The sequence below is a fragment of the Cupressus sempervirens genome, chromosome 3, assembly GCF_028749045.1.
Source record: "Cupressus sempervirens isolate cs-2001-9-10 chromosome 3, ASM2874904v1, whole genome shotgun sequence".
Lineage (NCBI taxonomy): Eukaryota > Viridiplantae > Streptophyta > Pinopsida > Cupressales > Cupressaceae > Cupressus > Cupressus sempervirens.
The window spans coordinates 900,652,266-900,680,253 of NC_143120.1; the positions used below are offsets into that span (position 1 = coordinate 900,652,266).

At 34.6% G+C, this 27,988-nt stretch overlaps 1 protein-coding gene across 1 annotated transcript in view; it reads left to right on the top strand.

The window, feature by feature from the left end:
• LOC149569706 (pseudouridine synthase and archaeosine transglycosylase (PUA) domain-containing protein) overlaps positions 1 to 27,988 on the top strand; it is a 112,206-nt gene that overhangs the window by 18,014 nt on the left and 66,204 nt on the right. Inside the window, exons 4-5 of the mRNA XM_089822425.1 lie at positions 8,998 to 9,095; positions 9,198 to 9,334. Of these exons, the coding sequence (XP_089678551.1) occupies positions 8,998 to 9,095; positions 9,198 to 9,334 (235 nt within the window). The remainder of the gene's footprint in view (positions 1 to 8,997; positions 9,096 to 9,197; positions 9,335 to 27,988) is intronic.

Sequence of the window (27,988 nt, forward strand, 5' to 3'; positions counted from 1 at the left end):
CATTTGTCTCATAGGATTAATAAACCAGGGGTAATAATTATAAATATTCGAGGGACAAAAGTGAATGTCATGCTTTTCAAGTACTAATTATTTTAACTTTTGTCTGTCTGCAAAGCCTCCTGCTTAAAACAGATTTGTCTAAAGGCCAACCATAAAGCTTAATCTAATAAACAAATAGAGGCTAAACCAGTTGAAGTGTTTAGAGACGTCAAAATAATCTAAGTTTCTGGTTCGGGGACGGGTTCAGGTTCGTGGGTTCAGGCAATTTTTCTTTCCATTTGGATTCGTGGGGGGTTCATGAGTATACATATATGCATTGTATATAAAAAAAAAAGAAAAACAATATTTAGGACTAGGCTTGACTGCAATGTGGTTCCCAGTTATTCTATATATATTTCAATTTGGTGTGATATTTTAAATCATCTATGTGTTGGATTTTGATTAATTCAATTGCTATTGATATTTAGTATCACATGTTTTATATTATTAATGGTGGGCTTAAATACACACACACACACATATATTTGTGTGAGTTGTACCATTTAATTTAAAATTATATCAAATAAAGTTTACTAATGGTACTGTTATACCATTTGGCTGATTGCATCTTATAACAGTACCATTAGTTAACTGCAATTTGAAATAATATATACACAAATTAATTAAGGGCCTAATTAAGGCTGATCTTGGTTTAAATTGTGGTTCGTGTATATATATAGCTGTACCAGAATAAAATAATAATAAAATATAATTTTTAGTGTTTTTAACACACTTTTTGGTCTCATGGGCTGTGGGTCCTTGCAGGTTCCTCCTGGGTCCATGTGGGCCTGGGGTGGGTTTGTGCAGGGTCTGCGCCATGGACTGTGGGTCCGCGCTGTACCAGAATAAAATAGTAATAAAATATAATTTATAGTGTTTTAACACACTTTTTGGTCTCATGGGTTGTGGGTCCTCGCAGGTCCTTGAGGGCCCCTCCTGGGTCCATGTGGGCCTGGGGTGGGTTTGTGCAGGGTCTGCACCACAGACCGTGGGAACTTGTGGGTCTGTAGACCCATGACGTACCACAGTCTGTGTCCTGGACGCAGCACGAATCTGGACCCGAGAAGGACCCAGAGCTAGACTCAGCTGGCAGGGTCCAAACCCTGCAACCTAGAAAATAATTGATTGAAATTGACAACAATACGTCTATAAGAACTTTATACACTGGAATTCTTCGTTGAAGTCTGATTGTCTTTCACTGCTGCTTCTTCCCTCTTCAACGTGGCAGTAACTTTCTTATCCCAGAATAAACCGCGATTTCCATCATTGCAGATCAGTTTGAATAGTTGTGAGCCAGATTCATACTGCAGCGATGCAGGGAGTTCAATAGCTGTATCGTAGTATCTAAAAACCAGGTGTAATAATTATAAATACTTGAGGAACAAAAGTGACTGTCATGCTTATCTAGTACTAATAGCATTCATATGTCTAAAAAGCCCCCTGTCAAGAAAAAAGTTGTTTAAAGGCCAACTATAAACCTTAGTCTAATAAACAAATAGAGGCTAAAACAGTTAAGTTTTTAGAGTCTACAACAATAATTGATTGAAATTGATAACAAATACAATACATCTGCAAGAACTTTAATGAGGCAATTTAGCATTGAAGCCTTGTTGTCTTCCCCATTGCTTCTTCCCACTTCATCCTGTTATCACTTTTCTTTTCCCAGAATGAAATCCAACTATCAGTGTACACTGTATATACATGTAAGCTAGAGTCAGACTGTTGTTATCCATGGATTTCAATTGCTTCTTTAATGCAGATAAATTTTCTTAAGGGAGAAACAATGTTTAGTGACTACAGTTTGATTAGTGTCAACTGTTTTCTGTTGAAGTTTCAGGCATGGGAAAATTTTCAATTCAGATTGTGAAATTCTAGAATGACTGCCCTAAATTAACATGACTATCCATCCCATAGAAGCATGAATTGTCTGGGGAATAAATCGGCAAACTGTAGGAGTAAGATTTTTGAATAAATGGGGAAGGATTGGATTTGCAAAAAGAAAGTGAAAAGTTGAAGAAAAACAGTCAAGACCTGCTTTTCTTTTTTAAATTAAAGAACATTTCCATGGCATAGATGTTAAAGGACATATATAATGATTGAAAGCAATTGCACAACCTTTTAATATATTTTAAACTTGGAGGACTAAAAGTTTTAATAGTGATATTGTTTGTATAAATTCCGATCAAACTATGATTTGATATAGCACCAAAATATGATGCGGCCTTCCTTATTTTTCAAAATCAGAATGAAGCATTCTTTGCCAATAAAAAAAACTTTATATTCTTATAAGTAGAATTCATTTGTGATATTGCTATTAGGATTCATCTGTTTAGTTTTTGACTCAAACTCATTGATCCAAGCTTCATGAGTAGTGGTTTAAGATTCCATCTCTCATGAGAATGAATGGAACACTTAGCACACATTGCATCTAGGTGATGGTTAGAGAGGTGAACCACTGGGACTTCTTGGTAGGTCACTCATCCTAGCACTATTCTAGCACAAGCTGGCTTGACCACGAAGTTTCCTCCAAGGTTAAAATCACTTGCTTGCAACCCCGTTTGCAAAACCTACAATAAGTGTTGCGCCTTATGAACCATTCATTTGAAAGCCCCTTAAGCTCATCAATTGCTAAGTAGAAGATATTTTCCCCAAGTAGTTCAATTGTGATATTGCTATCATGATTCATCTATGTAGTTTTTGAGTGAAACCCATTGATAGAAGTTTCATGAGTAGTGGTTCACAAGAACCCATCTGTCATGAGACTAAACAGAACACTTACCACTCATTGCATCTAGGTGATGCTCATAGAGGTGAAGCTCTGGGACTTTTGAGATCACCCATTTGAGTGCTACTCTAGCTCAAGCACGCTTAAGTGCAAAGTTTCCTCCAAGGTTAAGCCCAATTTTTTCGCAACCCTAGTTACAAAACCTTGAGCAAGTGTTGTGCCTTGTGAACCATTCATTATAAAGCCCCTTAAGTTCATTAATTGATATGTAGGAGATTTTTTACACAATAAGTCAAATTGTAATATTTCTTTTAGGATTCATTTGAGTAGTTCGAGTCAAACTCATTGACCCAAGTTTCATACTTAATAATCAACTATATACAAAGTTGTCATGATATACACATATGATAATACACTTGTATATTCGATAACAACTTTTATATATGTTGAACTTAGTGACTGAACTGTATGAATTATTTAATTAAAAAATGAGTAAAGTTATAAATATCTAGCAATTTGATTAATCGTAAGAACTTAAATGTCATAATTGACCAGCCAAATATGATTATAATGATTATTGTAGGGTTCTTTGTTTTCTCCAAAATAAATAAGGCAAAACTTTGTTCCTCTGTTATTTTAGATCATATCGCAACAAATAAATAAGGCATCTTGGTTGCGGTCTTCTTTTCTTTTAATATTGCAACAATTTGAATATTTGAAATTTGTACAAACAAAATCAATGTTAAAAAAGAAATAGTATCAATCAAGCTATACAATATAAAAAAGAGGAACATTTTGTTTGTAATTGCCTATCTCCCATCCTACTTCCTGAATTTGCAACAATTTAAGACTTTGGCAAAACTTTCTACCCAACTTTCTCAGCTGTGTCTTCAACATTGCCTGTTGATTTTGTAGAAAATCATTTCAGATTTTGCAGGTTTTTCTTGTTAGCATCACCTTTAGAGTTTTTGCTAGTTTCCCACAATTTTTTTGTTGATTAACCGTCATTTTTTGCCAATTAATTGCTTGACAAATCACAAGAATGCATTGAGTTGTTGACCAAGTAATCCCATTTTTCGGGGAATAAATCACTACACAGGTCAAACTCCTGATTAATCACATATAATCCTGATGTTTTGCCATATTTTGCTTCTATGCTATTAATATATATTAATAGTCAATAACTAATAAAATTTTGAAACTACTTTATAATATTAACTATAAAGGGGTTTATGCACGATAATTATAATTTTAAAATTAGTGGATAATATTAATTATATAGTTGATCTCATCAAAATCCATGGGGCAAGGTGTGCAAAGAGCTGAGCTCATATCGAAACTGGGATTTAAAACGAATTTGTTAACTGCTTTGACAATCTCTTTGGGAAAAAATGATGATTTGTAATCTTGGGTTTGGCAGTTTTTTCCTAAAAAATTATGTTTTTTGGGGGACATCGTGATTCATTAAATCCATTCAATATTTCACCAGTTGCTTTCGTAATATTTAGCACTTCCTTTACTATTATCCTCCAATCTATCAAAAGTTATCATGGTACCAAATTTCCAATCCCTTTTTGTAATGCCTCAAGTGCCCTCCTTCAGGTGATTCAGCAGACTTTGGAAACCTCTCTCTATCCCATCAACGCAAAGTTTGTTTATATATTTATGATATCTGCATTGCTCCCTAGAAGATTTTTTCGCAAAACAGAATAATTTCCAGATCTACTGGAGAAACCAACTAGTAATAGAAGTTACTAGCCTCCTTGATGGATAAATAGAGTCACTAACTAGAATAGAGAGACTCAAAAGATAGGTATGATTCTCTAAACTTTCTCAACAAGCATTGCTTGATTCATTAATTCAACCCAAATCTTATTGAAAGATCACTAGTTTTTATTAGAGCTTAGCAACACTAGGAGTAAATAATAATAAGAGATATACATCCAAATAATATATAACTCACCTTTTGGTCTCCCCACTCTTCCACGTGCAACTACCATAATCATGACATAATAGGACCTTAGACAGATTAAAGAAAGGACAAAGATCCTTATGATTTCACTATATATTTCCTCAAGCCCTTAATTTGATTTCCCATTATTTCCTTCAATCCTGCGTCAATCCTTGTTATGAACCTCCTTTGTGCAGAGAGGACATTCTGTTACGAGTTTGATCCAAAATTCATACAACTGCAGAGTGTTGGAAATGTAATATAGACTAGGTGACTAAGGGGGGTGGGGGGAGGGGGTGAATAAGGAACCAATAAAACTTGTACTTTAATTCACCAATTAAACCTTCACAATATAATCTGATCTAATTGCATGCATGAAAGACTGAAAGCAATAAAACATTCATAATGCTTGGCACAATATTTGGTAACCCAGAAACTTTCCAAATAGAAAGTACAACTAGGGTGGGGATGATAACCACAAGCTTTAGTACTGCAGTATAAAGTTAGCTTGTTAAAGCTTACAAATGATCACTGTTGGTGATTTGCCTTGTTAGGAGCAATAAGTACTATTAGGTCCACCTTGTGAAAGGATTTACAACATACAATGAAGTATGCACTCTGTTAGGAGATTTGGAAAAGATTGTTAAGTCCACCTTGTTAGAGGATTTCATTGATGCACCTATTAGGATGAATTAGCGGCTGATCTCTAATCTGCAACTCAATTTGTTGAATGAGATTCCTTTGAAATACAATGATCATCTTGCTATGATAGATAAGACTCTGCTTTTCCTTATACTAGTTGTAGCCTTCTAAATTCGCATTCATACTACTTCTTGCTTATTACACTTTGATACATTCGATATCATAAGATGTATTACATATATACCAATTCAATAAATTACCTTCTGGAGTCGGCCACAATACCAAATTCAATAATCTTCACTAAGTCGGCTCACTGCTGGAACTTGGGTTCTGAAGGCCATTCAGGTGATGTTCTGACACTCGGCAAGCTTTGGCACTCGGTTGACTTTGGTGCTGGTTCATATTGATCACTCAGGAGTAGTAGGAACTCGGTTAGCACTTGATGACTTGGTAAATACTGAAGAACTCAGTGGATATTGAAATACTTGGTTGACATTGCATGGCTCGATCAACACTATTTTCATTCACTTCGTTAACACTGCTAGCTTGGTAGACTTTGTGAAGCTCGGCTTACACTGTACTTTGCCTCAGAAGCTTGGCAAACACTGCAATCTGAATGACTAGCTTGGTAGCAACTGTGAAGCACAACATACACTACATTCTGTCTTAGATGCTTGGTGGACACTGTGAAGCTCGGGAGACCCTTCTCTCTGCATATGGAGCTCGGTAGCAATGTAAACAACTGACTAAGTGTTAAGTCACTAACAGACAAATGATTTGACCATAAGGTCAACACAGAGAAGTCACACAATTCCTCCAAACAATGCATGACAGAGTAGGTTCATCCCTATTTATAGTGGAATGGAGGAAATTCTGGATTGCACTTAAAGAACTAATGTCCATAAGGGTGTGCCTCAAGTTGTCAACATTTGTAAACATGATGCTTATGTGTAGGAAAGTTGGGGTATTATTGATGTGAGCTTTATCCCACTGCAACATACAAAATTGAATACTTAACATTCCAAGATGAAATATCAAATTTCCAATCCTCTCTTGAATAAGGATGCTCATATGCTAAACAATTTATACAGATTGTGTGATCAAACGAGACAACCTCAAGGTTCCTTCTTAATTGTCGACTTCACTCAATTATGTTGATGTGATATGCTTGTTATCACAAAAGGGCTTATGTTATTCATTCAATGGATATCAACTTAACTTTACAACTCCAATCACTTCGAACTGAACAACTTGCAAAGTAAAGAAAATCTAATCCAAGTCTAAGAATGTAGGATAATGTTGATGATGGGATGAGCCTCTAACCAATCCTTGCTTCGTCAAACCAACTAGGCATTGGAGGGTGCCATCTTCTATGGATACAGGAATGGACTTCATATTGTCAATGTTCATCCAAATACCATATGAAGGTGCAATCTAAATGAACATCTCCAATAAAAGTTACATGCTTGCAATTTAGGCCTAACATAAAACTTTACTTACAATCAACAAGTAACAAAAGGTATGGACACTAGCTTCACCATTGATCCCCATTCAACAAAATCTTCTATCTAATCTACTAATTAACATGAAATGAAATCCTAAATGAGGAATTGAAGAAACCATGCAACACTTGAAAGCAACATTAAGTAATCCACCATGAAGACCAACATCAATTGCATTGATAGCATTATAACAACAATTTGATCAAGTTTCCTCCTACTCTATCACTAGCTAGCTTGTCTCTAGTCTCCTAATCTCTTGAATCTTACCCCTTACAAATGAGAAGGCCTTGGCAGGTACAGGAACAGTCATCCAACAATATCGATCTGCTTCTGGTAAAAGTCTTTGATATGTTTGGTGCACTATAAGGCAGCTAGACTCTCCTGTCTGCTTTTCCTCCACCCTAATCATCATACGACAAAAACAAATCCTCACCATAGAACAAATATATTTTTCATTCCTAACACTAGGAGCATGTATATATGCCCAGCAATATGAATTTCACACTTTACATAGACATCCCTATAGCTTCACACTGAGCAGATTTAATATGTCCTGAAAGGTATTATCCAACAGAACTGTAATGATCAACACACGTTATATCTACCGCACCCAACAATATTCGTGCATTCGTACACCATCATTTTCTTCTTCTCCGGATGCCTTTATCAACAGTGGTGAACAAAGGTAAAGATCCCATAAATGCCCTATTCAAGATATTTCAACACAGCAATAAAAAACATTGGCACAGGAACTGCTCAAGCACCAAGATCTCCATGATTATGCTGGTCTGATACCATATTGAAATATGGGCAGAGACAAACAACATAAGCTATAATAACTTAAAGAACAAGATAATACATGCATCTGGTTCCTTTTTCAATCTAATACATCACAAATTTATAGGATTCTCATATCTTTTTATTTAGGAAACTTCCACAACCAACTTTCCCAAATACTTTGGGTTTGTATTAAAAACTCAATGCAAACACATTTGTACCACTAATAGAACAATCTATTCAACAAACAATTACTAACCTACCTAAACTATTATTTTGTGCATCCTAATATTCCTAATACCTAGATGTGAACACTAATTCCCAACAGGATATTGGAGCACGATCAGCTGAAGGTACATTGTATTATTCTGCTGTATGTATCTTGGCAACCATTGAACACAAACAATATCAATATAACACAATAGTAACTTGTTTCCAATAGACACTGTGATCTGTCTGTCTGAGAAATCCTCAAAAAATTATTTTTTCCTGTTGTAATAATATATTAATAAATCTAATAGTGTCAAAAACATAAATTATCCGGGAGTTGAACTGACAACCTTATGTTAGCATTCTGGGATTCTCTGTCATTGAACTTATGACATCTTTATATGCAATTTTTTTTAAGGAGTGTGGATTGACCTTCTATTATGCTCCATAAGGCCACATGCTTGAACAACCCTACCTTGGCTTTGATAAAGTACTGAAAAGTACAGATCATCTAGGACTTGACAGTAGGATCTCTCATTTGCACATTGAGATGCTCTACCACTGAGCTACTGGGCCCTTACAATTTTTTTAGGTGTGCAGCCTGGCTTGTCTTTAATGGTATATGTACGGCTTGGTCTCCTGAATTGATTGGATGATATTTTGATTACAATGTCGCTGGTTTTCAATTGTGGGTTGAGGATAAGCAGCAGGTCTAATGAAAAATGTCAGTCAATATTGAATTGATTTATTCGTTTCTTCTGAAATTTAAGCATAAACCTTTGCAAGAATGCTTGCAATTCACCTGTATATTATCCCAAGGAGGTATATTTCTGTTGCTTTTGAATACTGGTTTAAATCATGAATTATCTTCCCTTTCTTAAGCAAGCTGGAACCAAATTTCAAGATGGGCAAATGTGATCACCAATGAAAACATGCTTTGGTAGGAAAATGCACTTAAAGTCAATTGTGTCACCATTTTTTACTATCTTTTTAATGGCCTGCAAAAGATTAAAGATATAAGTTTCATTTTGCCTTTGTTGTGGTTATCACATAGGGCATGTGCAATAAAATTAGAATAGATAATTATCTTTTAGAATGTTTTGATAGTTTTGCTTTCTGATCTATGACCTTGTGATTCACTTTGTTTACAGTCAAAATCATCTGAATTTGGTTTTGGTGAACAATGTGCCTCTCTTTTTCAATGTGCGGGATGGTCCTTACATGCCAACTCTTCGCTTATTACACCAGTGTAAGAGGCTTTTGTTTTAGTTGTTACCTTTTTTTATGCCAGAAGTCTGCATCTAATATAATGATTACTTGGACTAGATTTTAATTTTGTTTGATTTTGTAGATCCAAACATAATGAAGAAGCTGCAGGTCGATAGAGGTGCAATCAAATTTGTGCTCTCTGGGGCAAACGTCATGTGCCCTGGACTTACATCCCCTGGCGGTGCCTTGGATGAAGAAGTTCCTGCAGAATCTCCCGTGGTATTTTTGAGCTGGAGATTTTCTGTTATAGACTGTCAAATGCTTTGTTATTGATAAATAACTTGGATAACAAATTAAACAGCCATAAAAATTGAATTTCATTGAAGGACCTATCAAATTATAATATATATCATTCAAATTTCAAATAATATTATGAATTTAAAAAAAAACTGAAGGTCACAATTTATCATTTAAGTTGCTGTATTTGTTGATATTGCCTTGTCTTCTATGTTGTTGTGAAGTGCCATATTAAAATTGTCACCAATTAAACAATGCTTGTCTTTCTTTACTAATCATCTGCCCTTTCTTTAGTGTTTGAAATATCTATAGAGGAGTGAAGTAGAGAACTAATGTGGTAATCCTATTATGATATTAATATCAGCATTCAACTGTGTAGCATTTGAGTTAGCCTCATTAACCCAGGTTTCATGAGTAGTTCTTCTCAAGAACCACTCTCTCATGAGAATGAATGGTACATTTTATTAGCCAAAGTTGTCATTGATGTCACACAAATAGATACAGGGTGACATTACAGACAGACATGATCATAAAATGATAAAATATTCCTGCGTAAATACTACAGCGTTGATTGTATCCATCATTCTCTGTTTATCAACACTGGATCTGTTATTAGGGTCTGAACTTTGTACTCGTGAACATCAATATATAAGGCTGTAGATATATGCAAACTGCAGTTTTGCAGAGAAAGGCATGTTATGGGGTTTGCAGAGAAAGGTGAGAGTTATCTCTGCCCACATACGGCGTCGGACTTGACATGTATCTCATCAGAACATATTTGAACTTGATTTACGTGGATTGAACTTGATGCAGCAATGTCCAGTCTGATTTCTCATTAAAATAACATGAAATCTTTGATTGTACCTATTGAAAGTGTTTCAAGTTGTATCGAATGATGATGCCAAGAATACAGGTGACATCTATGTTGAAGATTTATTCTCAACGCATTGTTATTAGTATTAATGTAGGATTTGATTGCAACTCTTAAAAATGTATATCATCTTTGGAAGTTACATTTTGGTTCAGGGAAATGGTCACAAACTTATGATATTTGAAGCTTTTTAAGTTGTTTAGTTCTCATCCATATTCAGAGTGAAAGAGACATCATTGATAATAAAAATGTATGTTTTGAATAGTTTGAGAGAAGTGCATTTTATTATAAAGACACATGACTAAGATAAGATGTGCTTCTCTCACAAAGAAGTTCTTTGACAATGGAAATACTGTACTGGTAATAAACTTTTGTGAGATTCAGATTATGTATAACATTGCATTGAGTTTTCTTTCAAGTTTGCTCAAAATTTGTGTAAATAAGTATTTGGAGGTTGCCGATAGTACAATAGAAGTGTTGACATTTTGATAGCTTTTGCCAGATGACAAACTATTGAGAAATCTACATTTATATATATTTATAATTATGATGAAAATATAATAAGTTATGATATATATATATATATATATTATATTCATTTATTTTTATTATAGTTATTATACATGAAATTGTTATTGTCAAATAAAACCGATCAGTTCATATTATATGGGATTGGACATTTAATATCATTTGTAATTGTTATAGCCATAAACAAAGGCAGATTAAAATAACGTGGAGTCATGTTACGATGGGACATGACCCCGCGGTGGAGTCATGTCCCACTGTGACATGACTCCACTTCAATCCTTATTTATAATCAATGCTGCGCTGAGGAATAAAGGACACAAACTCAGAATTATATAAGTCTTCGAAGCTTCACTTTTATCGGTGAAATTAATAATACATCTACAGATTATGGTTGATAACTTTATATCATTCAAGTCTAAATACATATCGTCATTTATAATAAATATCAAAGGGTGTAAGGTGCAGCCTATCACATCAGACAATTGGAGGTTTTATGATTAAAGATTATCTATATATATATATATATATAAAATTGAATTCAATCATATATATATATATTCAAAGGGGTATGTGAGACAAAATTATGGGATCAAATAACATAAAAGATCAAAAGAAAAATGGATTCCTAGAAAGGAAAATGGCTATCTTCTGCAGGTAGAGCAACGATGATACAATCTGTCTTTTCAGCACAACCTATTTATCAATTATCTTGTGTTGATCAACCTAGAAAAAAACAGGGATGAAATCAATAGACTCCTTAAAATGAACTTTTGGCAGGGAACAAGGGAAAAGAAAAAAATTTCCCTGTTAGCTTGGGACAAGGAATGCAGACCCAAAGCCGAGGGAGGTATAGGGATCAGAGATATCAAAATCCAAGGTAAAGCTTTAGGAGCTTAACTAGTATGGAGAATTAACATGAATCCACACCTCAATTGGGCAAAAATCCTAATAAAGAAATATCTGAGCAATACTGATCCGATCAGCATATTTAGGTAGAAATCTCTGCCTAGAGGATCAAGAATTTGGAACTTCATGATGGATTGTAGATCCTCCATCCAAGATAGGCTAACATGGAACGTGGGAAGGGGGAAGAAGCTCTCTTCAAGCAAGACTTGTGGGTAGGATATGGTGCTTTGGAAAAGAATTGTAAACTAGCCCAATTAACGTTGACACTTGAAGCTAGATGGGGAAAAAGATTTATAGATTATGTGACATTTGAGGATGGAGGAAAAGTTTGGAAATGGAAGGATTTTAAGGATATGAACCTCTCACCTATGTAAGCAAAAGATCTGAAAAGAACCTTATCAAATAGGAAAGTAACATTCAATTGTGGCAAGGACAAATTGATGTGGGATGAAAGCAAGAATGGGGAATACAAATCGAAGGAGGGGTATAAATTCCTCTAGTCTCTCCAGATGAGCACAAAGGACTCCCTACTCACAACATTATGTTGGAATAAAGCTTGTCTATCTAAGGCGTGAGTTTTCCCGTGGTTAGTTTTAAATGGGAAGCTTCTTACCACAAAAGATTTAAAGAAATGGGATACCAGGGCCCAAGTGGATGTCCTTTATGCAAAAATGAGGAAGAATCTATTTACCACCTCTTTTTGCATTGCCCTTATTCGAGTCAATGTTGGAAATGGGTTCACAACTGGGATGGATATTAACATTTTCAAGAACTATAACATATATGTTCCAAGCTTGGCTCCTCCTTAGAAAGGTTAGTATTTATAGCTCCTTATGGATATCTACACCTTCCATAGTCCTATGAGAATTATGGAAGGAACGCAACCGGAGAATTATTCAAGATAAGAAGATGAATGTAGAACAAATTTTAATTAAAATTGAGACTTCTGTCATTGAACTTATCGACAGTCAAGTTTTGAATAAACAAAAGGAGGAGGCTATAATGTCTCATTGGGATGAGAAAATGAGAGGCAAGTGGATTGGTCTAAAAGTACCCCCTTTTATAGGAGCAGGGGAAAACTTCAAAAAGCAAACGAGAAATGAAGCAAACAAGAAATGTACCAATGGCAACGACCCAAGGAGGGATGGTTTAAACTCAATTTTGACGGAGCTTCAAGAGGAAATCTGTGCAGAGCAGACATTGGTTGTAGTATCCGTATCTCAAAAGTCACGGAGATAGCAAAGTTAGCAAGATATATAGGAATAGAAACTAATAAGTAGGCGAAATCAACGACTTTACTCAAAGGACTAGAATTGGTAAAACTCTTGGTTGCAACAATGTAGAGATTGAAGGAGATTCTGCTATCATAGGAAATTTTATGAGGAAAGTGTTGATGTTTGGTAGCTATAGTTGGATAAACTATGAGACTAAAGTGCATATATATATAATATAAGTGTGAGATACAATATATATCTATATATTAATTAGATAATATACTATTATGTGAGATATTATTATTTGTTATTATATTATTATCTAATTTTCGAATAGATATGTGCCATGAAGGGACATGTCTGTTCATAGCCTTTTCTCATTAAAAATTAGAGATTGCTGCCACTTGGAACACATATACCTCAAAGGCAATGCAACTACATTTGTAGTGATCCAAAAAATTAACACGGTATCAGAGCAGATACGAACTTCTAGGTATCTAAATCATATTTACTAATAGTATTGAACTAAGTAAATAGTGCATCAATGCATCTTTATGGCGTTCCTTGGCAAGGTATCGAATAAGAGGGAATATATATTCAGTTAACAATGGAGGGGGAAAGGGATTATGAGAGTAATGTCGCATAGAATTACAAATAACTTATAAAATTTATGTCTGTTGTCTGGTATTAATCTATCGTTGGCAGTGACTCAAACATCATTACATTGGCTTGATTTCTTTATAAACTCCTTCAAAGACACCATCATGGTCTCTGCACCTTAGACGAGTTCCACACTGGAAGATAAAATAAACCGTTCCTGAGAACGGAGGATATGAAAAATGAGAAAATAGCATTGCATAGAAACGTGAGTTTTTGACCTGATAATTGACCCAAGTGCATCCTTATATTATCGGGTCTCACATTTTTAAATTATCGAACAAAAGGAAAACCAATAATAGTGCTTGAATCTACAAAATGGTTGTTTAGAGGCTCTTTGTATGACACAATGAAAACAAGAAAATTGTATATAACAATAAAGAAATTGGTTTAGAGGTCCACGTCGGCCGCTATCTATGAAAAGAGTGACATTATATTATGGAGAGCATAGAATTTGACCTGAACAGTCAATAAAAAAAATAGAAATTGGTGACAAGTAGCGCGACTAATTGGTAGGAATCAAGTAATCAAGTTATGGATAACACGGTGTAGGAAGTTTTGATTGATAACGAGGAAACATCTCAACCACATGGAGACAATTTCCAAGGAGTGCACTATCGACATTTACATAAAAGTAAGGAGGTATTATATTTATTCTATCTTTTCATGTAAATAAAAGATTATATTACAATAGATATGCTGTCATGAATTACTACAAATAGCAATGTCAATGACAAGCTCTTTTTGATATATATGTGAAGAACCATATTAGGAAAATTATAATGTTATAATTGAGCTATATAAAAACATATTGAAGTGTAAATAAGAGATACACAGATGTCTGTGTATATATATATATATATATATATATATATATATATATATATATATATATATATATATATATATATAAAATTAATTAATTAATTAATTTCAAAGTTGTATTATAAAGTCATACAAAAGATATTGATTGATTTCTAACTATGTTTTTTTAAAGGATTATGTTCATATCAATATGAGAGTATAAAAGATAAAGATATAGAGTTATTTACCTTGATCTTTTCTTCTGATTATGCTTTTATAGGAAGAGCGAGATTGAGATTTAGAGGGAACCTGACATTTCATTAGAGGCAACCTTGAAAGAAAGGGAACATATAGAGGATATGGTTCTGTCAACCATCAGTGATCTCGGTTGTATTGATTCAAAGGGAGTAGACCATGTTGAGATAGATTCTCCAATAATCAATAATTTGTAGCAGTCAAGAGGATTGTGATTCATGACTCTTTGGGCCTATCCCCTGTGTACATCACGAGGAAGTGACGACTTCCAAATGATTATCACTTGTATTTGTAAAAGTTATTGAAAGGTGATGGTCTTTCAATAAGTTAACCTTCTATTGTGATAGACATTTTATGATTTCTGAAATAGATCATAATAGATTGTAAACTTGCATGTTGGAATAAGTTCCTTAAATAGATCATGACCTTCTATTGTGATGAGTATCTTATGATGTCTAAGCAGATTGCAATAGAAGATTATTTGCATGGTGGATTAAGTTCCTTAAACAAACCATGGCTGTTCATATGGTAAGCATTATGACAATAAGTGTGCACATACGTTATGAACATTTTGAGTACAAGGTGAAGTTATGCAAATTGATGTTCAGAAGGCCATTACTCACAGTATTTGGTGAATATCATATGTTGATATTCTGGAGGCCAATACTCATGATATCAAAATGTTGAATATCTTCTGATCAAAGATATTCTTATATTACATTGAGGTAAAATATGGTCATGTGTTTATCCTCCCTAGCTAAGAGGGAGTATTGATGTTTGGTAGCTACAGTTGGATAAACTATGAGATGAAGTGCATATAGACATGTCCCATGAAGGGACATGTCTCTTCATAGCCTTTTCTCATTATAAATCAGAGATTGCTGCCATTTGGAACACATATACCTCAAAGGCAATACAACAACATTTGCAGTGATCCACAAAATTAATAGAAAGGATCCCTCATTAATAGGAGTTTGGACTCTATTTTATCTAGAGCCCTCTCACTATGCCAGACCTTTGACAAGATCGCAATCAATCATATATACCGGGAGGGCAATCAAAGAGTGGATGAATTAGCTAATATAGGTGTAGAAGTAGGTTAGTCAAAATTTCAATATAGGGACTCCATTTGAATTAGGGATGGTTTAGATTTTAGAATTTCAACCATAGTTTACATCTCATTATCCTAAGGAAGATTCAGGGGTCCTTTAGCTTTTACCCATTGCCTACATCTCACATCCCAAGACAATATGATTGGATAAACAGATTTGTTGTGGAAGATGATGTTGGAACTTGAGAATACGAGTTTGAGGTGAACTTGGAGGTTCTAGAATCGTCCAGTTTGGACTTGATGGACATTTAGAATGACAGGAGCCTCTTTCCCCCCATTTTATGCCAATATAGTAACATAGGTTTATTATTGTTGTATGACTAAGCCGACAAAACACCCTTTGGTGTGACAAAATGATAATCATGCTGCTTTAGATATGTTTTCTAAGTTGGGGAATGACTTCTTCGCTCTATTAGCTGTATTTTCTGATGATTTAGATGCATATTTTTGTTTTGTTTAAGAAAATGCTTTTATCACCTAAATGCTTTTATCACCTTACATTTTTTTTCTATGCCCTTTCTGTATTCTTGTTTCGTGAATTTTCAGAGATTTATCCTTAACATAAGTATAAGATGTAGTGCTTAAGGTTATATACAGATCCAAATCGGAGGCAGAAAAAGGGAAGGACGAGGAATGACCTACAAGGAAGGCGAAAGAATGCAACTTGGGACTAAAAGATTATTATCGGGATGTATCTATGTACTTTATGGTGTATTAAGGCTTAGGCCGTTTATCTTTCAAAAAAGAAAAGAAATCATTATTGTCAAATAAAACCGACCGGTTCATATCATATGGGATTGGACTTTTAATATCATTTGTAATTGTTATAGCCATAAACAAATGAAGATTAAAATAACGTGGAGTCATGTCACGATGGGACATGACCCCACGGTGGAGTCACGTCCCATGGTGACATGACCCCACTTCAACCCTTGTTTATAATCAATTCCGCTCTGAGGAATAAAGGATATGAACACTAAATTATATAAGTCTTCAAAGCTCCTCTTCCATCGGTGAAATTAATAATACATCTACAGATTATGGTTGATATCATTCAAGTCTAAATACATATTGTTATTTATAATAAATATCAAAGGGTGTAAGGTGCAGCCCATCACGTTAGACAATGGAAGGTTATGTCATTAAAGTTTATATAAATATTGAGAAATATATATATTAAATTGAATTCAACCACACACACACAGACACACACACAGACACACACACACACAAGTCTAAATACATATTGTTATTTATAATAAATATCAAAGGGTGTAAGGTGCAGCCCATCACGTTAGACAATTGAAGGTTTTATCATTAAAGTTTATATAAATATTGAGAAATATATATATTAAATTGAATTCAACCACACACACACAGACACAGACACAGACACAGACACAGACACACACACAGACACAGACACAGACACAGACACAGACACACACACACACACACACACACATCTACAGATTATGGTTGATATCATTCAAGTCTAAATACATATTGTTATTTATAATAAATATCAAAGGGTGTAAGGTGCAGCCATCACATTAGACAATTGAAGGTTTTATCATTAAAGTTTATATAAATATTGAGAAATATATATATTAAATTGAATTCAACCACAAACACACACACACACACAGGCACACCCCCCCCCCCCCACACACACACACACACACAGAGACACACACACAGAGACACAGAGACACACAGGCACACAGGCACACACACACACACACACACAGACAGACACACACACACACACACACACACACACACACACACAGGGGCACACAGGCACACACCCCCACACACAGGCACACACCCACACACACACACACACACACAGACACAGACACAGACACAAACACAGACACAGACAGACACAGACACACAGACACACAGACACAGGCACACACAGGCACACACCCACACACACGCGCGCGTGCACACACACACACACGCACACACACACACGCACACGCACACACAGACACACGCACACACAGACACACAGACAGACACACACACACACACACACACACACACACACACACACACACACATAAAGATTCAAACATCACCCAAGTTTTAATCTCAAACCTGATTACTTCAACACGAAGTCTATCTGCAAGTATTTGATGAAATAACAGTGGGAAGTATTTGTTTCTATTGATTAATCAAATTCTGTTTGCAGAGGTTCTGAGTCCTGACTCATCTCTATTGTTAAATGCAATAACACTGTACAGGATAATAGAACTTTTTTTTTCCAAATGTATTTGTTTGCGGACACATTCCAAATGTTTTGAAGTTAAACCTTTGAGATTGAAGTGAGTTGTAATTTATGATTGTGACATCTTATAGTTGGTGCTACAAGAATGCTGGGTTGATGCTCAGTTTGTTAAGTGGTGACTTTGAAAGAGTTGGCGCTCTAACAATGAATTTGGTGATTCCTTGATGTTGGTGCCCTAAAAAAACATTCCAACTATGAGGCTGGATTTGGACAGTAGATCCTAGCAGTGTTTCTCACAGTTTTTTCTCTCATTCTGGATTTCGATGCATCTCTTGTGCATTGGCTTCATTATGTGTTTACTCCTCTTTCTGATTTCAGTTTGATAAATTTTATCAAAAGTTTAATTCTTGAGAATCTAAGTTTTATCTCTTTAATTGTTTCACTCATTGCATCTAGGTGAAGCATTGGTTAATTACATTTGAGTTGTAATGGTATTGGGATGGGTGACCTGTTGTTAGATTTTTACATTGTCACCTCATTGCAAATGGAGACCCCTGTTTCAATTTGCTGTAGGTTAGATGGTTGCCTTCAGTTTAGAGAGTCAAGTTGGACAGTCTATCTTGTCGAGGAGTGAAATCTAGAGACACTAGGGAGACCAAGCAATTGGTGAAGCCTATAGTTAAAAGGGAGATCATCATCAATGATGGTGGCCTCAAACAAAGCAGTAGGCATGAAGTCAGTGACTTTTGAGCAAGGTATGAGATTCGAATCTGATTCTGAATCAAGGTGTGGACAAATGAACGGAAGAATGAGTGTGAATTCAAGTCTGTCTAGATTGTGAACGTGATATGATAATTGAGATGATAATGGGCAAGTCTGATTGAGTTAGTCCTTTTTGGAATAATCCTAAGGGCAGATCGGATTCCAACCTGGTCTCATAATTCAAAATCCTTACCTCCCTAGAATTTCCTCCCTTCCCACCCCTCTTCGCAAAATCTTGAGATCCTCCATATTTCTGCCCAAGTAGAGGGGGGAATCTTAGACAATTTTAGCTCCAAATGGTTGTAGAGGGCTGAAACTGGAAGGTAAAAGATGAAAATTAAATAGGATTTGGAGAGAGATGAGCAAACCTTGAAGATAAACCTGGATGAAATCAGATTAATAGTAAATCTTAGTCAACCAAAAAGCCAATCAGATTGAACAAAACATACAAAATCACCCCTTCAAAGCCATATTAAAGTGTGGGATGCAAACTGGAGGTGGGGGGGGGGGGGGGGGGGGTGTTTGAATTACCAAATTGAAACCAAGTGGAAAGATAAGATGGAATCCAACCCTTAGTTAGGATTGCCTATCCCAACACGTCAAAATTCTGCCCCTTAGAATAGATGATTTTACAGCTTCAGATACACCACAAAATCAGATCGAATTTGAAGTTGGGAATTTATATTGAGTCATAAAGTTCAAAGGGCTTTATAAAACCAAATAAAAGAAAATCAGAAATCAGAAATCTATTGTTCAGATTTGAAGTCCTAATTGGTGAGGCAAACTATTTTGTTTGAGTTGTTGGTGATTCTTTTTTTTGAAATACTAAAGGAATGAATTCATCTTGTCTTGGATAAAGTTTGAATCTAGCTTAAGTAATGAGTTTATCTAGTTTTTTGCATAAGTTTCTTTCACGATTAAAATCTTTTTTCTAATCCAAATTTGAAATTCAAGAACTCATTGTTTATGTTGATTGCAATGCCAAAGATGTTAGGGGCTAAGGTTGATTGTTACAACCTTATTCTACCATTCAAGCTATTTGCGATGAGGCCCAGGAAATAGTGAAGATAAAATTCAATTTGATGAGGAAAGGGAATAAATAATGAGGTTAGAAACCTTGAAGGATAGGTTAGGTGCTCTCAACTTTGAAGATTATAACACCATCAAAAGGGAACAATTGAGAAAAATTGCATCTTTCAAAGCTTTCATGGTATTAGGGCAAGATGACATGCTAGACTGGGAGAAAACCCTCAAGCACAATTGAGTTAGACATGGCTGATTTGGCTTTGCAAAGGGTGCCTATACCTCCAATGGATGAACTTAATAATATTTTGTCGAGGTTCATTGAATTAGCAAAGAGAGAAAAGAACAAAGGGAATTATCTTCCAAACGAAGATTTGATGTAAGCCTATGTGGTAGTTAACTTTATCATTGGATGATTGTTAGATATTTAATTTTGATTGGCCCACAGGGGGTGCCTTTTGATTGTTCTAAAACATTGTAATTTTCCAATTGGCGCACATGGTGCTATTTTTGATCTCATTGGATTTTAGAGGTGGCAACCCTAAGTAGGGTCTACAGAGGATTAATCTGGGCCATTGATTCTGTTTAATCTTCGACACTTGTTGTAATTGAGCCCCTATATAAGGTTTTCTCTCCTCATTTGTATTGGAAAATTGTTGCTAAAATACTGCCTCTTTTTCCCTATTATTCATTGTTGTGACTTACATGGTGAATTATTTTGATCAATTTGGAATTATTGCACGATAATCGACATTCCATACTTAGAATAATTTTTTCTTTTGATGGTGGTTTAGCCTTTTTGGCTAGCCTCTCTAGTTAAGAACCAAGGACTGAGGGGTATCCATTCCATTAAATTCCCCTGAGGCACAATCTTAACCTCATCCCTTTTAGATGTTGGGGGCCTTGCACTCAACAAGACTTGATCCCTAGTGGGCTCTTTGTGAGCCTTTCAACTTCACTAGTAGACTAAGGGCCCTTTGACTCTTGGAATAGATTTCATTTCACTTTGTCAAGTTAAAATTAGCTTTGAATAAATTAGTTGGATAAGAGTAATTGTGGATGCATACTTGATTGACTCGATCATAGTCAAAAGCACTAGCTACTTACTGATTGTGAATCTTGCCTTGCATGGTCAAATGGCATTTGAATGCACTCAAGTTCAATTTATACTTGATTTTTGATTTGCGTCCGTAGATGGGATTGCCAAAATTGTATTGATCTGAAAGTCATTTGTGCACACTTTAGAAGCTTGCACTAGGCTAGTAGAGTCAATGGCAAAACTGTATCTAGTAGAGTCCAAGTGTATTAAGTCTTCCTTGCATCTATAGGTAGAAGTAGAAGTAAATTGACAAGTTTAAGTTTGAGTTGAATTTTGTAAGTTGGAGATCAAATATAAGTCCATTGCACATTGTGAAGCCAAACCAATCAAGTTGACATGTCGTAGATCCCCTTGTGATACCAGAAAATCACATCATTCCGATTGAGTGAGTATCCACATTAAGAAGGAATCTTGATGTCACCATATGACCATTTGTTGGAGTTTTGGTATAAGATGTCTTTATTCAAGAGAGGATTCGATATTTGATGTGTCATCTTGAAACATTGAGCATTCTGTCCTGCATGTTGTAGTGGAACAAACTTACATCAACATGACTTTCTAAGAAGGCCCAATGCTTTACCACTGTGAGCATCACTTAGATGCAATGAGTGCTAAGTATGTCTTTCGTTCTCATAAGAGATGGGTTCTTGTGAATCACTACACATGAAACATGGGTTTATGAGTTTGACTCAAAAACTACATAGTTGAATCTTGATATTAATTCGTTGAAACATTAATCTTGACATTTTCAACCTTAAATAACATAAACATATCAATTGCACAATAAGAATATACAATGCAACAATTATGCAACACAAGGGGAACATGAGATTTACATGGAAACTCTTAAATCTTTCGGGAGGAAAACATGGCACAATATAGCTTATATAAATTCCTCTTACAACTTTGTAAGTACCTACTTAGAGGAGACACGAATTTCTTCAGTTTTTAGGCAGTAAGTTCCACAACTAAGTACCAACTTATCAAGAGATGCCAGTCTCTCCCATAAATGCTAGGCAGTAAGCTCCACAACTAAGCACCAACTTATCAAGAGACGCCACTCTCTCCCATAAATGCTAGGGACCAACCTCTTGCATAAACTTCTCCTAAAAACTCTGCTATCAATCTGTTTATAAATCAGCTGCATATCCCCCATAAATCTGCTATAAGGTCTTCCTTCAAATTGAATTTGACATCCCTCACATTTCCTTCGTAAAATCTGCAAATAAACTCTTGAAGATCTTTTCTTCATCCGCTGGTGTATTAATAATATAACTCTTGTTCAACTACTCTTTCTATCTCTTACACAATGTTCTCTTTATATCTTCTCAGGAAAGGTGTTCTTATTTAGAGACATCCTTTATCCTTAAAACATAACTCTTTCTGAAGAAATGCAATTTCATTTAGAGACATATCCTTTCATCTTTAAAACTCCTTTCATCTTTAAAACATAACTCTTCATTCCACATTCTAATTGCATCGCTTCATTAATAAACCTGATTATGTTCAAATGATGTATCTTTATTCTTTTATTGCATCTCTTTTTTCATTTTTTATTAATTCTTTAATCGTCATAGGACTTAAACATGTCTCTTGACTATTCTTATCCAAAGACTCAATTCACTCCATTCTTCTATATCTTTCTACATCTGCATATAAATCTCTGTTATATCTGCACATATTCCTATTTCATATCTGCATATATTTCTTTTTATACAAGGCTGCATATGATATAGTCTCTCTCCACACTCCATTCATCTTCACAAGTCATACCAACATCTTATATCTCTATATTTTTATGGAAAGATGTATCTCTTAGGAAAAAGACAACCCTTTGAACGGGTATGTTCTTTGATAACAAATTTCTAAATTTTAATTGCTGCCTTTGAACATTATATTTATCTTCAAATACTTATTTCAATTTTTATACATATTTTATATTCATCACAAATTTGCTGGTGTGTATTTGATATATCTTATGATTGCACACTCACATTTCTCCTTATTTTACTGTCACTTTTTATATCTACATATCCTTATGCCTCTTCATGAAGGATGACATCTTTTTGACTAGAGGCGGTCTTTCGAAAATACGTCATTGTTTGTCAACAATTTTTTATGTTGATTGCCATTTTAAAATGCTTTTATTTATCTTCATGTCAATCTTATTTTATATCTTAAAAAATCCAAACAAGTCTCATTGGAAAACTTCTTTATTTTCCATTCATCTTTTATTTATGTCATTGCATTGTCTTATAAAGAGAGTCATCCTATTCTTGCAAAGAGTCAATTTTCAAGGGAGACATCCTTTGTTAGCTAATTGCTGACTTCTATTCTAATTTGTCATTCTAATCACTTCCTTAACATGGCCGCTACCTTTAAAATTAACAGCCATTCCATTAATTAGTTTATGCCATATTGCTGAAGTACCTTGGTGATTAATTCATATTTACTATGGTCATTATATGCAAAACACAGGGTAGTCAGCTATCTTGCATAAATTATATGCCATGCCAATATGAAACTAATAAAATTGACTTGGATGAGATCTAAAAGTGACTTGGATTAGCCTTTGGATTTTGATCGGTGGACTTTGGCCATTATCAGTTGTGTTCGTACGCCTTTGACATGAATGGCAATTATTGCCATCATATATATGCCTCTGACATCAATGGCAACATTTCTATCAACAATTTCCTTCGACATCAATGGTTCATAAGGCACAACACTTCCTAAAGGTTTTGCAAATGGGTAGCAAGCTAAGTGTGCTTAAGTTCTGGTGGAAACTTTATGGTTAAGTGCTCTTGAGTTGGAGTAGTATTGGGCTGAGTGACCTCCCTGGAACATGGATCAATGAGTTTGACTAATTATACAGTTAAATCTCAATATTAATAGCATAATTTAACTTGCTGTGGAAAATTTCTCAAGATTTATCAATGGTACTCATACATAAATATAAGATTGAGAGTACATATTGTTTATGGTATTATTTCTATGTTTGAACACAATAGAAATGAATTAGTCCAAGTCCTTTTGATTCTTAGAAGCTAGGAGCTCATAGAGAGTAGGTGAGAACTCTGACATTGTTAAGGGTGGTACATGTTAGATTAATGCTATTCATTGTCAATTTCATTGGTCTTGCATGGTCTACAATCGCATTCACCCTTAGGTGGTTTTGAGTTAGTCCAATAATCAGTATCATTGCAGAGGTTGTGAGCATTAGTACTTATTTAGCAATACTCATTTTGTTTTTCAAATTAAGGTGGTTTTGAGTTAGTCCAATAATCAGCATCATTGCAGAGGTTGTGAGGATTAGTACATATTTAGCAATATTCATTTTAAAAAAAATTAGCAATGTTTGAAAATAATTTAATAGAGGCTTTAGATAATCTTTGTAGCATTTCCTTTTACTCGTGTATGAGTACTCTAGATTTCTTTGAACTTCATACGGATGTAAGACTTGATATATATATTTATGCTACTTGTTGATGATTTGTAGCTTCAGTTGGATAATACCTTATGAGGCAAAAAATTGAAGATATATATATATATATATATGAGATACAATTCCTTATTTATATATATACTTAAATATATAGATAATATGCCAATAGTGGCATGTTGTGATGGTTAAGTTGTTGAGTTGTTATCCTTGCCACCAAGGTTCAAATCTAATGGGGATGAGGTCCCCTGTTTGTGGCCTCATTGGTTCATAGCTCTAGATCAAAGCGTTTACCCCCCTTTAAATAAAAATAAAAATACATAGATAATATATATATCTAAATGAAGAAATTTAAATATAATTTCTCATGTAATTCTGAAGAGATTAATATAAAAGATGATATAGTAAATAGAGTTTATATATATATATATATATATATAACGTGTTTCATTATTATCATTATCCAATATTAATCTGTCGAATTTCTGAGTTGTGTTTGTATAAACTGCATATTATTACCAATAACGACCATTATGATTATAGCGACCAAGGCAACGCTTGACCCTGAAGTCATGTCCACGAAGGATTATGACTCCACGTACTGTAGGGTCGTGATCCTTCATCAGTATGACTCCACAGTCATGCAATATTAATAATTACAGTCATTGGGCAGAGAAGGACATACAAAACACATACTTAAAACAGTCTTCTAGTAATTGGCTTCCTCTGCTTAAAGATCAGACAAGTTATAAAGCACTGTCTGCAGTAAGATATTAAAAGGAATCACAAGAATTTTAAGAATGTATTTATCAATACCGTCTAAGATATAGCATCAAACTATAGTAAGATGGAGTAAATTCTTAGATAGAAAGTATCAGTAATCAAGTTTAAAATAACAATTCTGATAAAACTTAACATGGTATCAGAGAAGCTGTAAGGAAAAAAACCAGATCAGATTTTTTATATTAAGATAACTGCCATGAATATTTTGGAAAATTCTACATCTATCAAGATGGTGAATGGAATTAGCCTTGAAGACAGACTTGAAGGTGCTTCAAATTTTGAAGCTTGGAAATTATAAATGATGCTAACTTTAAAAGAGCACGAGTTTAAAAGAATTTTGGAAAACCCTGTCCCTGAATCTAATGAGATAGACGATCCCTGAATCTAATGAGATAGACGAAAAGAGTCGATGGGAAAAAGGACAACACCAGAGCAATTAAATTATTGGTAGATGGTGTGAAAGATCAGACACTACCTATTATCATAAAGTTAGATTCAACATATGCTATGTTCAAAGCCTGAGAAGACATGTTCGAGATCAACAACACTAGCAGACTTTTTGCTCTTAAAAATCAACTCAGTCATATAAAGATGAATCAGGGAGATACTATCACCTCATTCTTTATGAGGATAACAGAATTAAGAAACCAACTCTCCACAATTGGTCATATGATAGTAAGGAATTAACAACGATAGCCCTAAATAGACTTCCTATCTCATGGGAATCATTTGTTCGAGGAATAAGTGCTCGCTCCAAACTCCCCAAAGTTTACCAATTGAAAGCTGACTGCATTCAAGAAGAGTCTAGATTACTAATTAGAGGGATTGGTGTGGAATCCACGAAAGAAGACATTCCAATTGTCACCACTAATCTCAAAGGGCCCATTTGGTAGCAGGAATTAGAATAGAATTGGCATTCAGAATTCTAAAAAAATTCTAATCCATTGTTTGGGTCCTCATAATCGGAATTGGAATTGGGAAAAAGTAGAATCCGGTATCCCCATTTGACCCCCAAAACAAGGATTCCAAATTCTTCAAAATACTTGTTATTTGGAATTCCCGTTTTAATTCCCAATTTAAATCCCATTTTTTGAAAATGAGGATTTCAACTAAAGTAAAACTTCATTGGTTTTGACATCCGGATGCCCATTTGAGGTTGCCTTTTTTTGCACAAATTTCTGAAATTTAATTTTTTAAATGGGGGGAAATTTTCCGCTATTACTTGCTCATATGTTTGGATTTAATAAAATAATTAGTACCGCACATATCTAAATTCTTTCGTCTTTTTTTAAAAACTTTTTTCTAGAATTTTTATTTTGCAATCAATATTGACATTTTTGGCATGTGCAAAGTTGAAAGCATTATGAATAGGTCCTTGAAAAAATTAGAGATACAAATCATCTTTCTCACTATAACTTTTATACTCATTTTTTGAACTATATATTAATATTTTGAACCAAACGGGCTTGGAATAAAAAATTCTGAATATCAAATATTTTTAAGTTTGAACCAAACAGTCCCAAAAAAATTTCAGCAACCATAATTTGGATTTCAAGTTCCAGAATCCCAAATCAAGGGTTTCAGATTCCCATTCCTAAATCGTATTCCAGCAACCAAACGGGCCCAAAAGGAAAAAGAAAAAGGATACAAATGGAAAACAATCATTCAAGAAAAGGAGGGACTTATCTAAAGTGCAATGCTATAGATGTGACAAATATGTGTTAATTACAAGTAGGAAAGGTTAAGTATTGAGGGAGGGGGTGAATCAATACTTAGACAACAATTCAGTTTTTCATTAATTAATCGATAGTCTGTGACAACATTATTTTGATAACTTAGATCTAACCGATGGCATAAACATTTAACCATTAACAATCCATGTGTGTGAAAGTAAATGACAATTCATGAAAGCAAATTCACATGCATCACACAAAGATTTTCGTATCGTAGAAAACCCTTGGTTAGAGGGCAGAACTGCAGTGGGGATGGATTCCACAACTTTTTTACTACAATCAAAAAGGTTTGCCGATTAGGCATACATTGATGTTTCCTTCTGAGAAACTCACCCTGTCAGGAGTGATTGATATAGTGCTAATTGTATCTTTAGCCTATTAAGACTATTCCGCTAAGAGATTTTATCCTTCCTGTCTAGGCATTCACCTTGTTATAGGTTTTAACAAAAGTTCGTAGTCCTGCAAAAGACCTTTTAAATCTTGTAAAACTGATTAGATATTATACAAGATAACTTGACCTGTCTAGTGCTTCCCCATAAGCTTGTTAGATCAGCTTGTTTCTTTCCTTCTTGGTTAATCTCTCTCTCTCTCTGTATTCTCTTGCCTCTTCTCTTCTCCTTTAAATCATTGTCTGTTTGATAACCCTAACCTTAATCTTGATCATAGATCTTAGTGTTAGCTCAATTCCAAACTTCCTTCTTAAGTTTCTTCGATAATCTCACTTATACTTCTCTGATAAGCTTTCTCTGATAATATCTTCTCTATTCTGACCGTAACTTCTTCTATAATCCGATAGTGACTTTTTCCTTAGTAATTTTAATATCATTGACAAAACGTTAATTAACTCCATCAATCTCCCCCATTGGCATTGAAAAAATCTTAATCTTAATTCTGCTCCATGCTGTATCGCCTATACCTGTACCCTATATGCACCAATATCCTCTCTATTTGCTTATAATTACTTCTGTGTATTTCTCCCATGTACTTCCCATAAACATGACCACATAGAAACTATGCAGTGAAAAGTTCATAATTATGTTACCATTTTCTTACAATATCTATATACTTAGAGTTTGTAAGTTGCTACAATGTTTTCCATGTTCTCTTCAATGCCTAAATAGTTAGAATATGCTTCTCAATTTCTGTTGCCATGTTCTCCGTTCCGCTCATTGTCGTCTCCTCTAGCATCTGTTTACTGTGTTGTGCTTT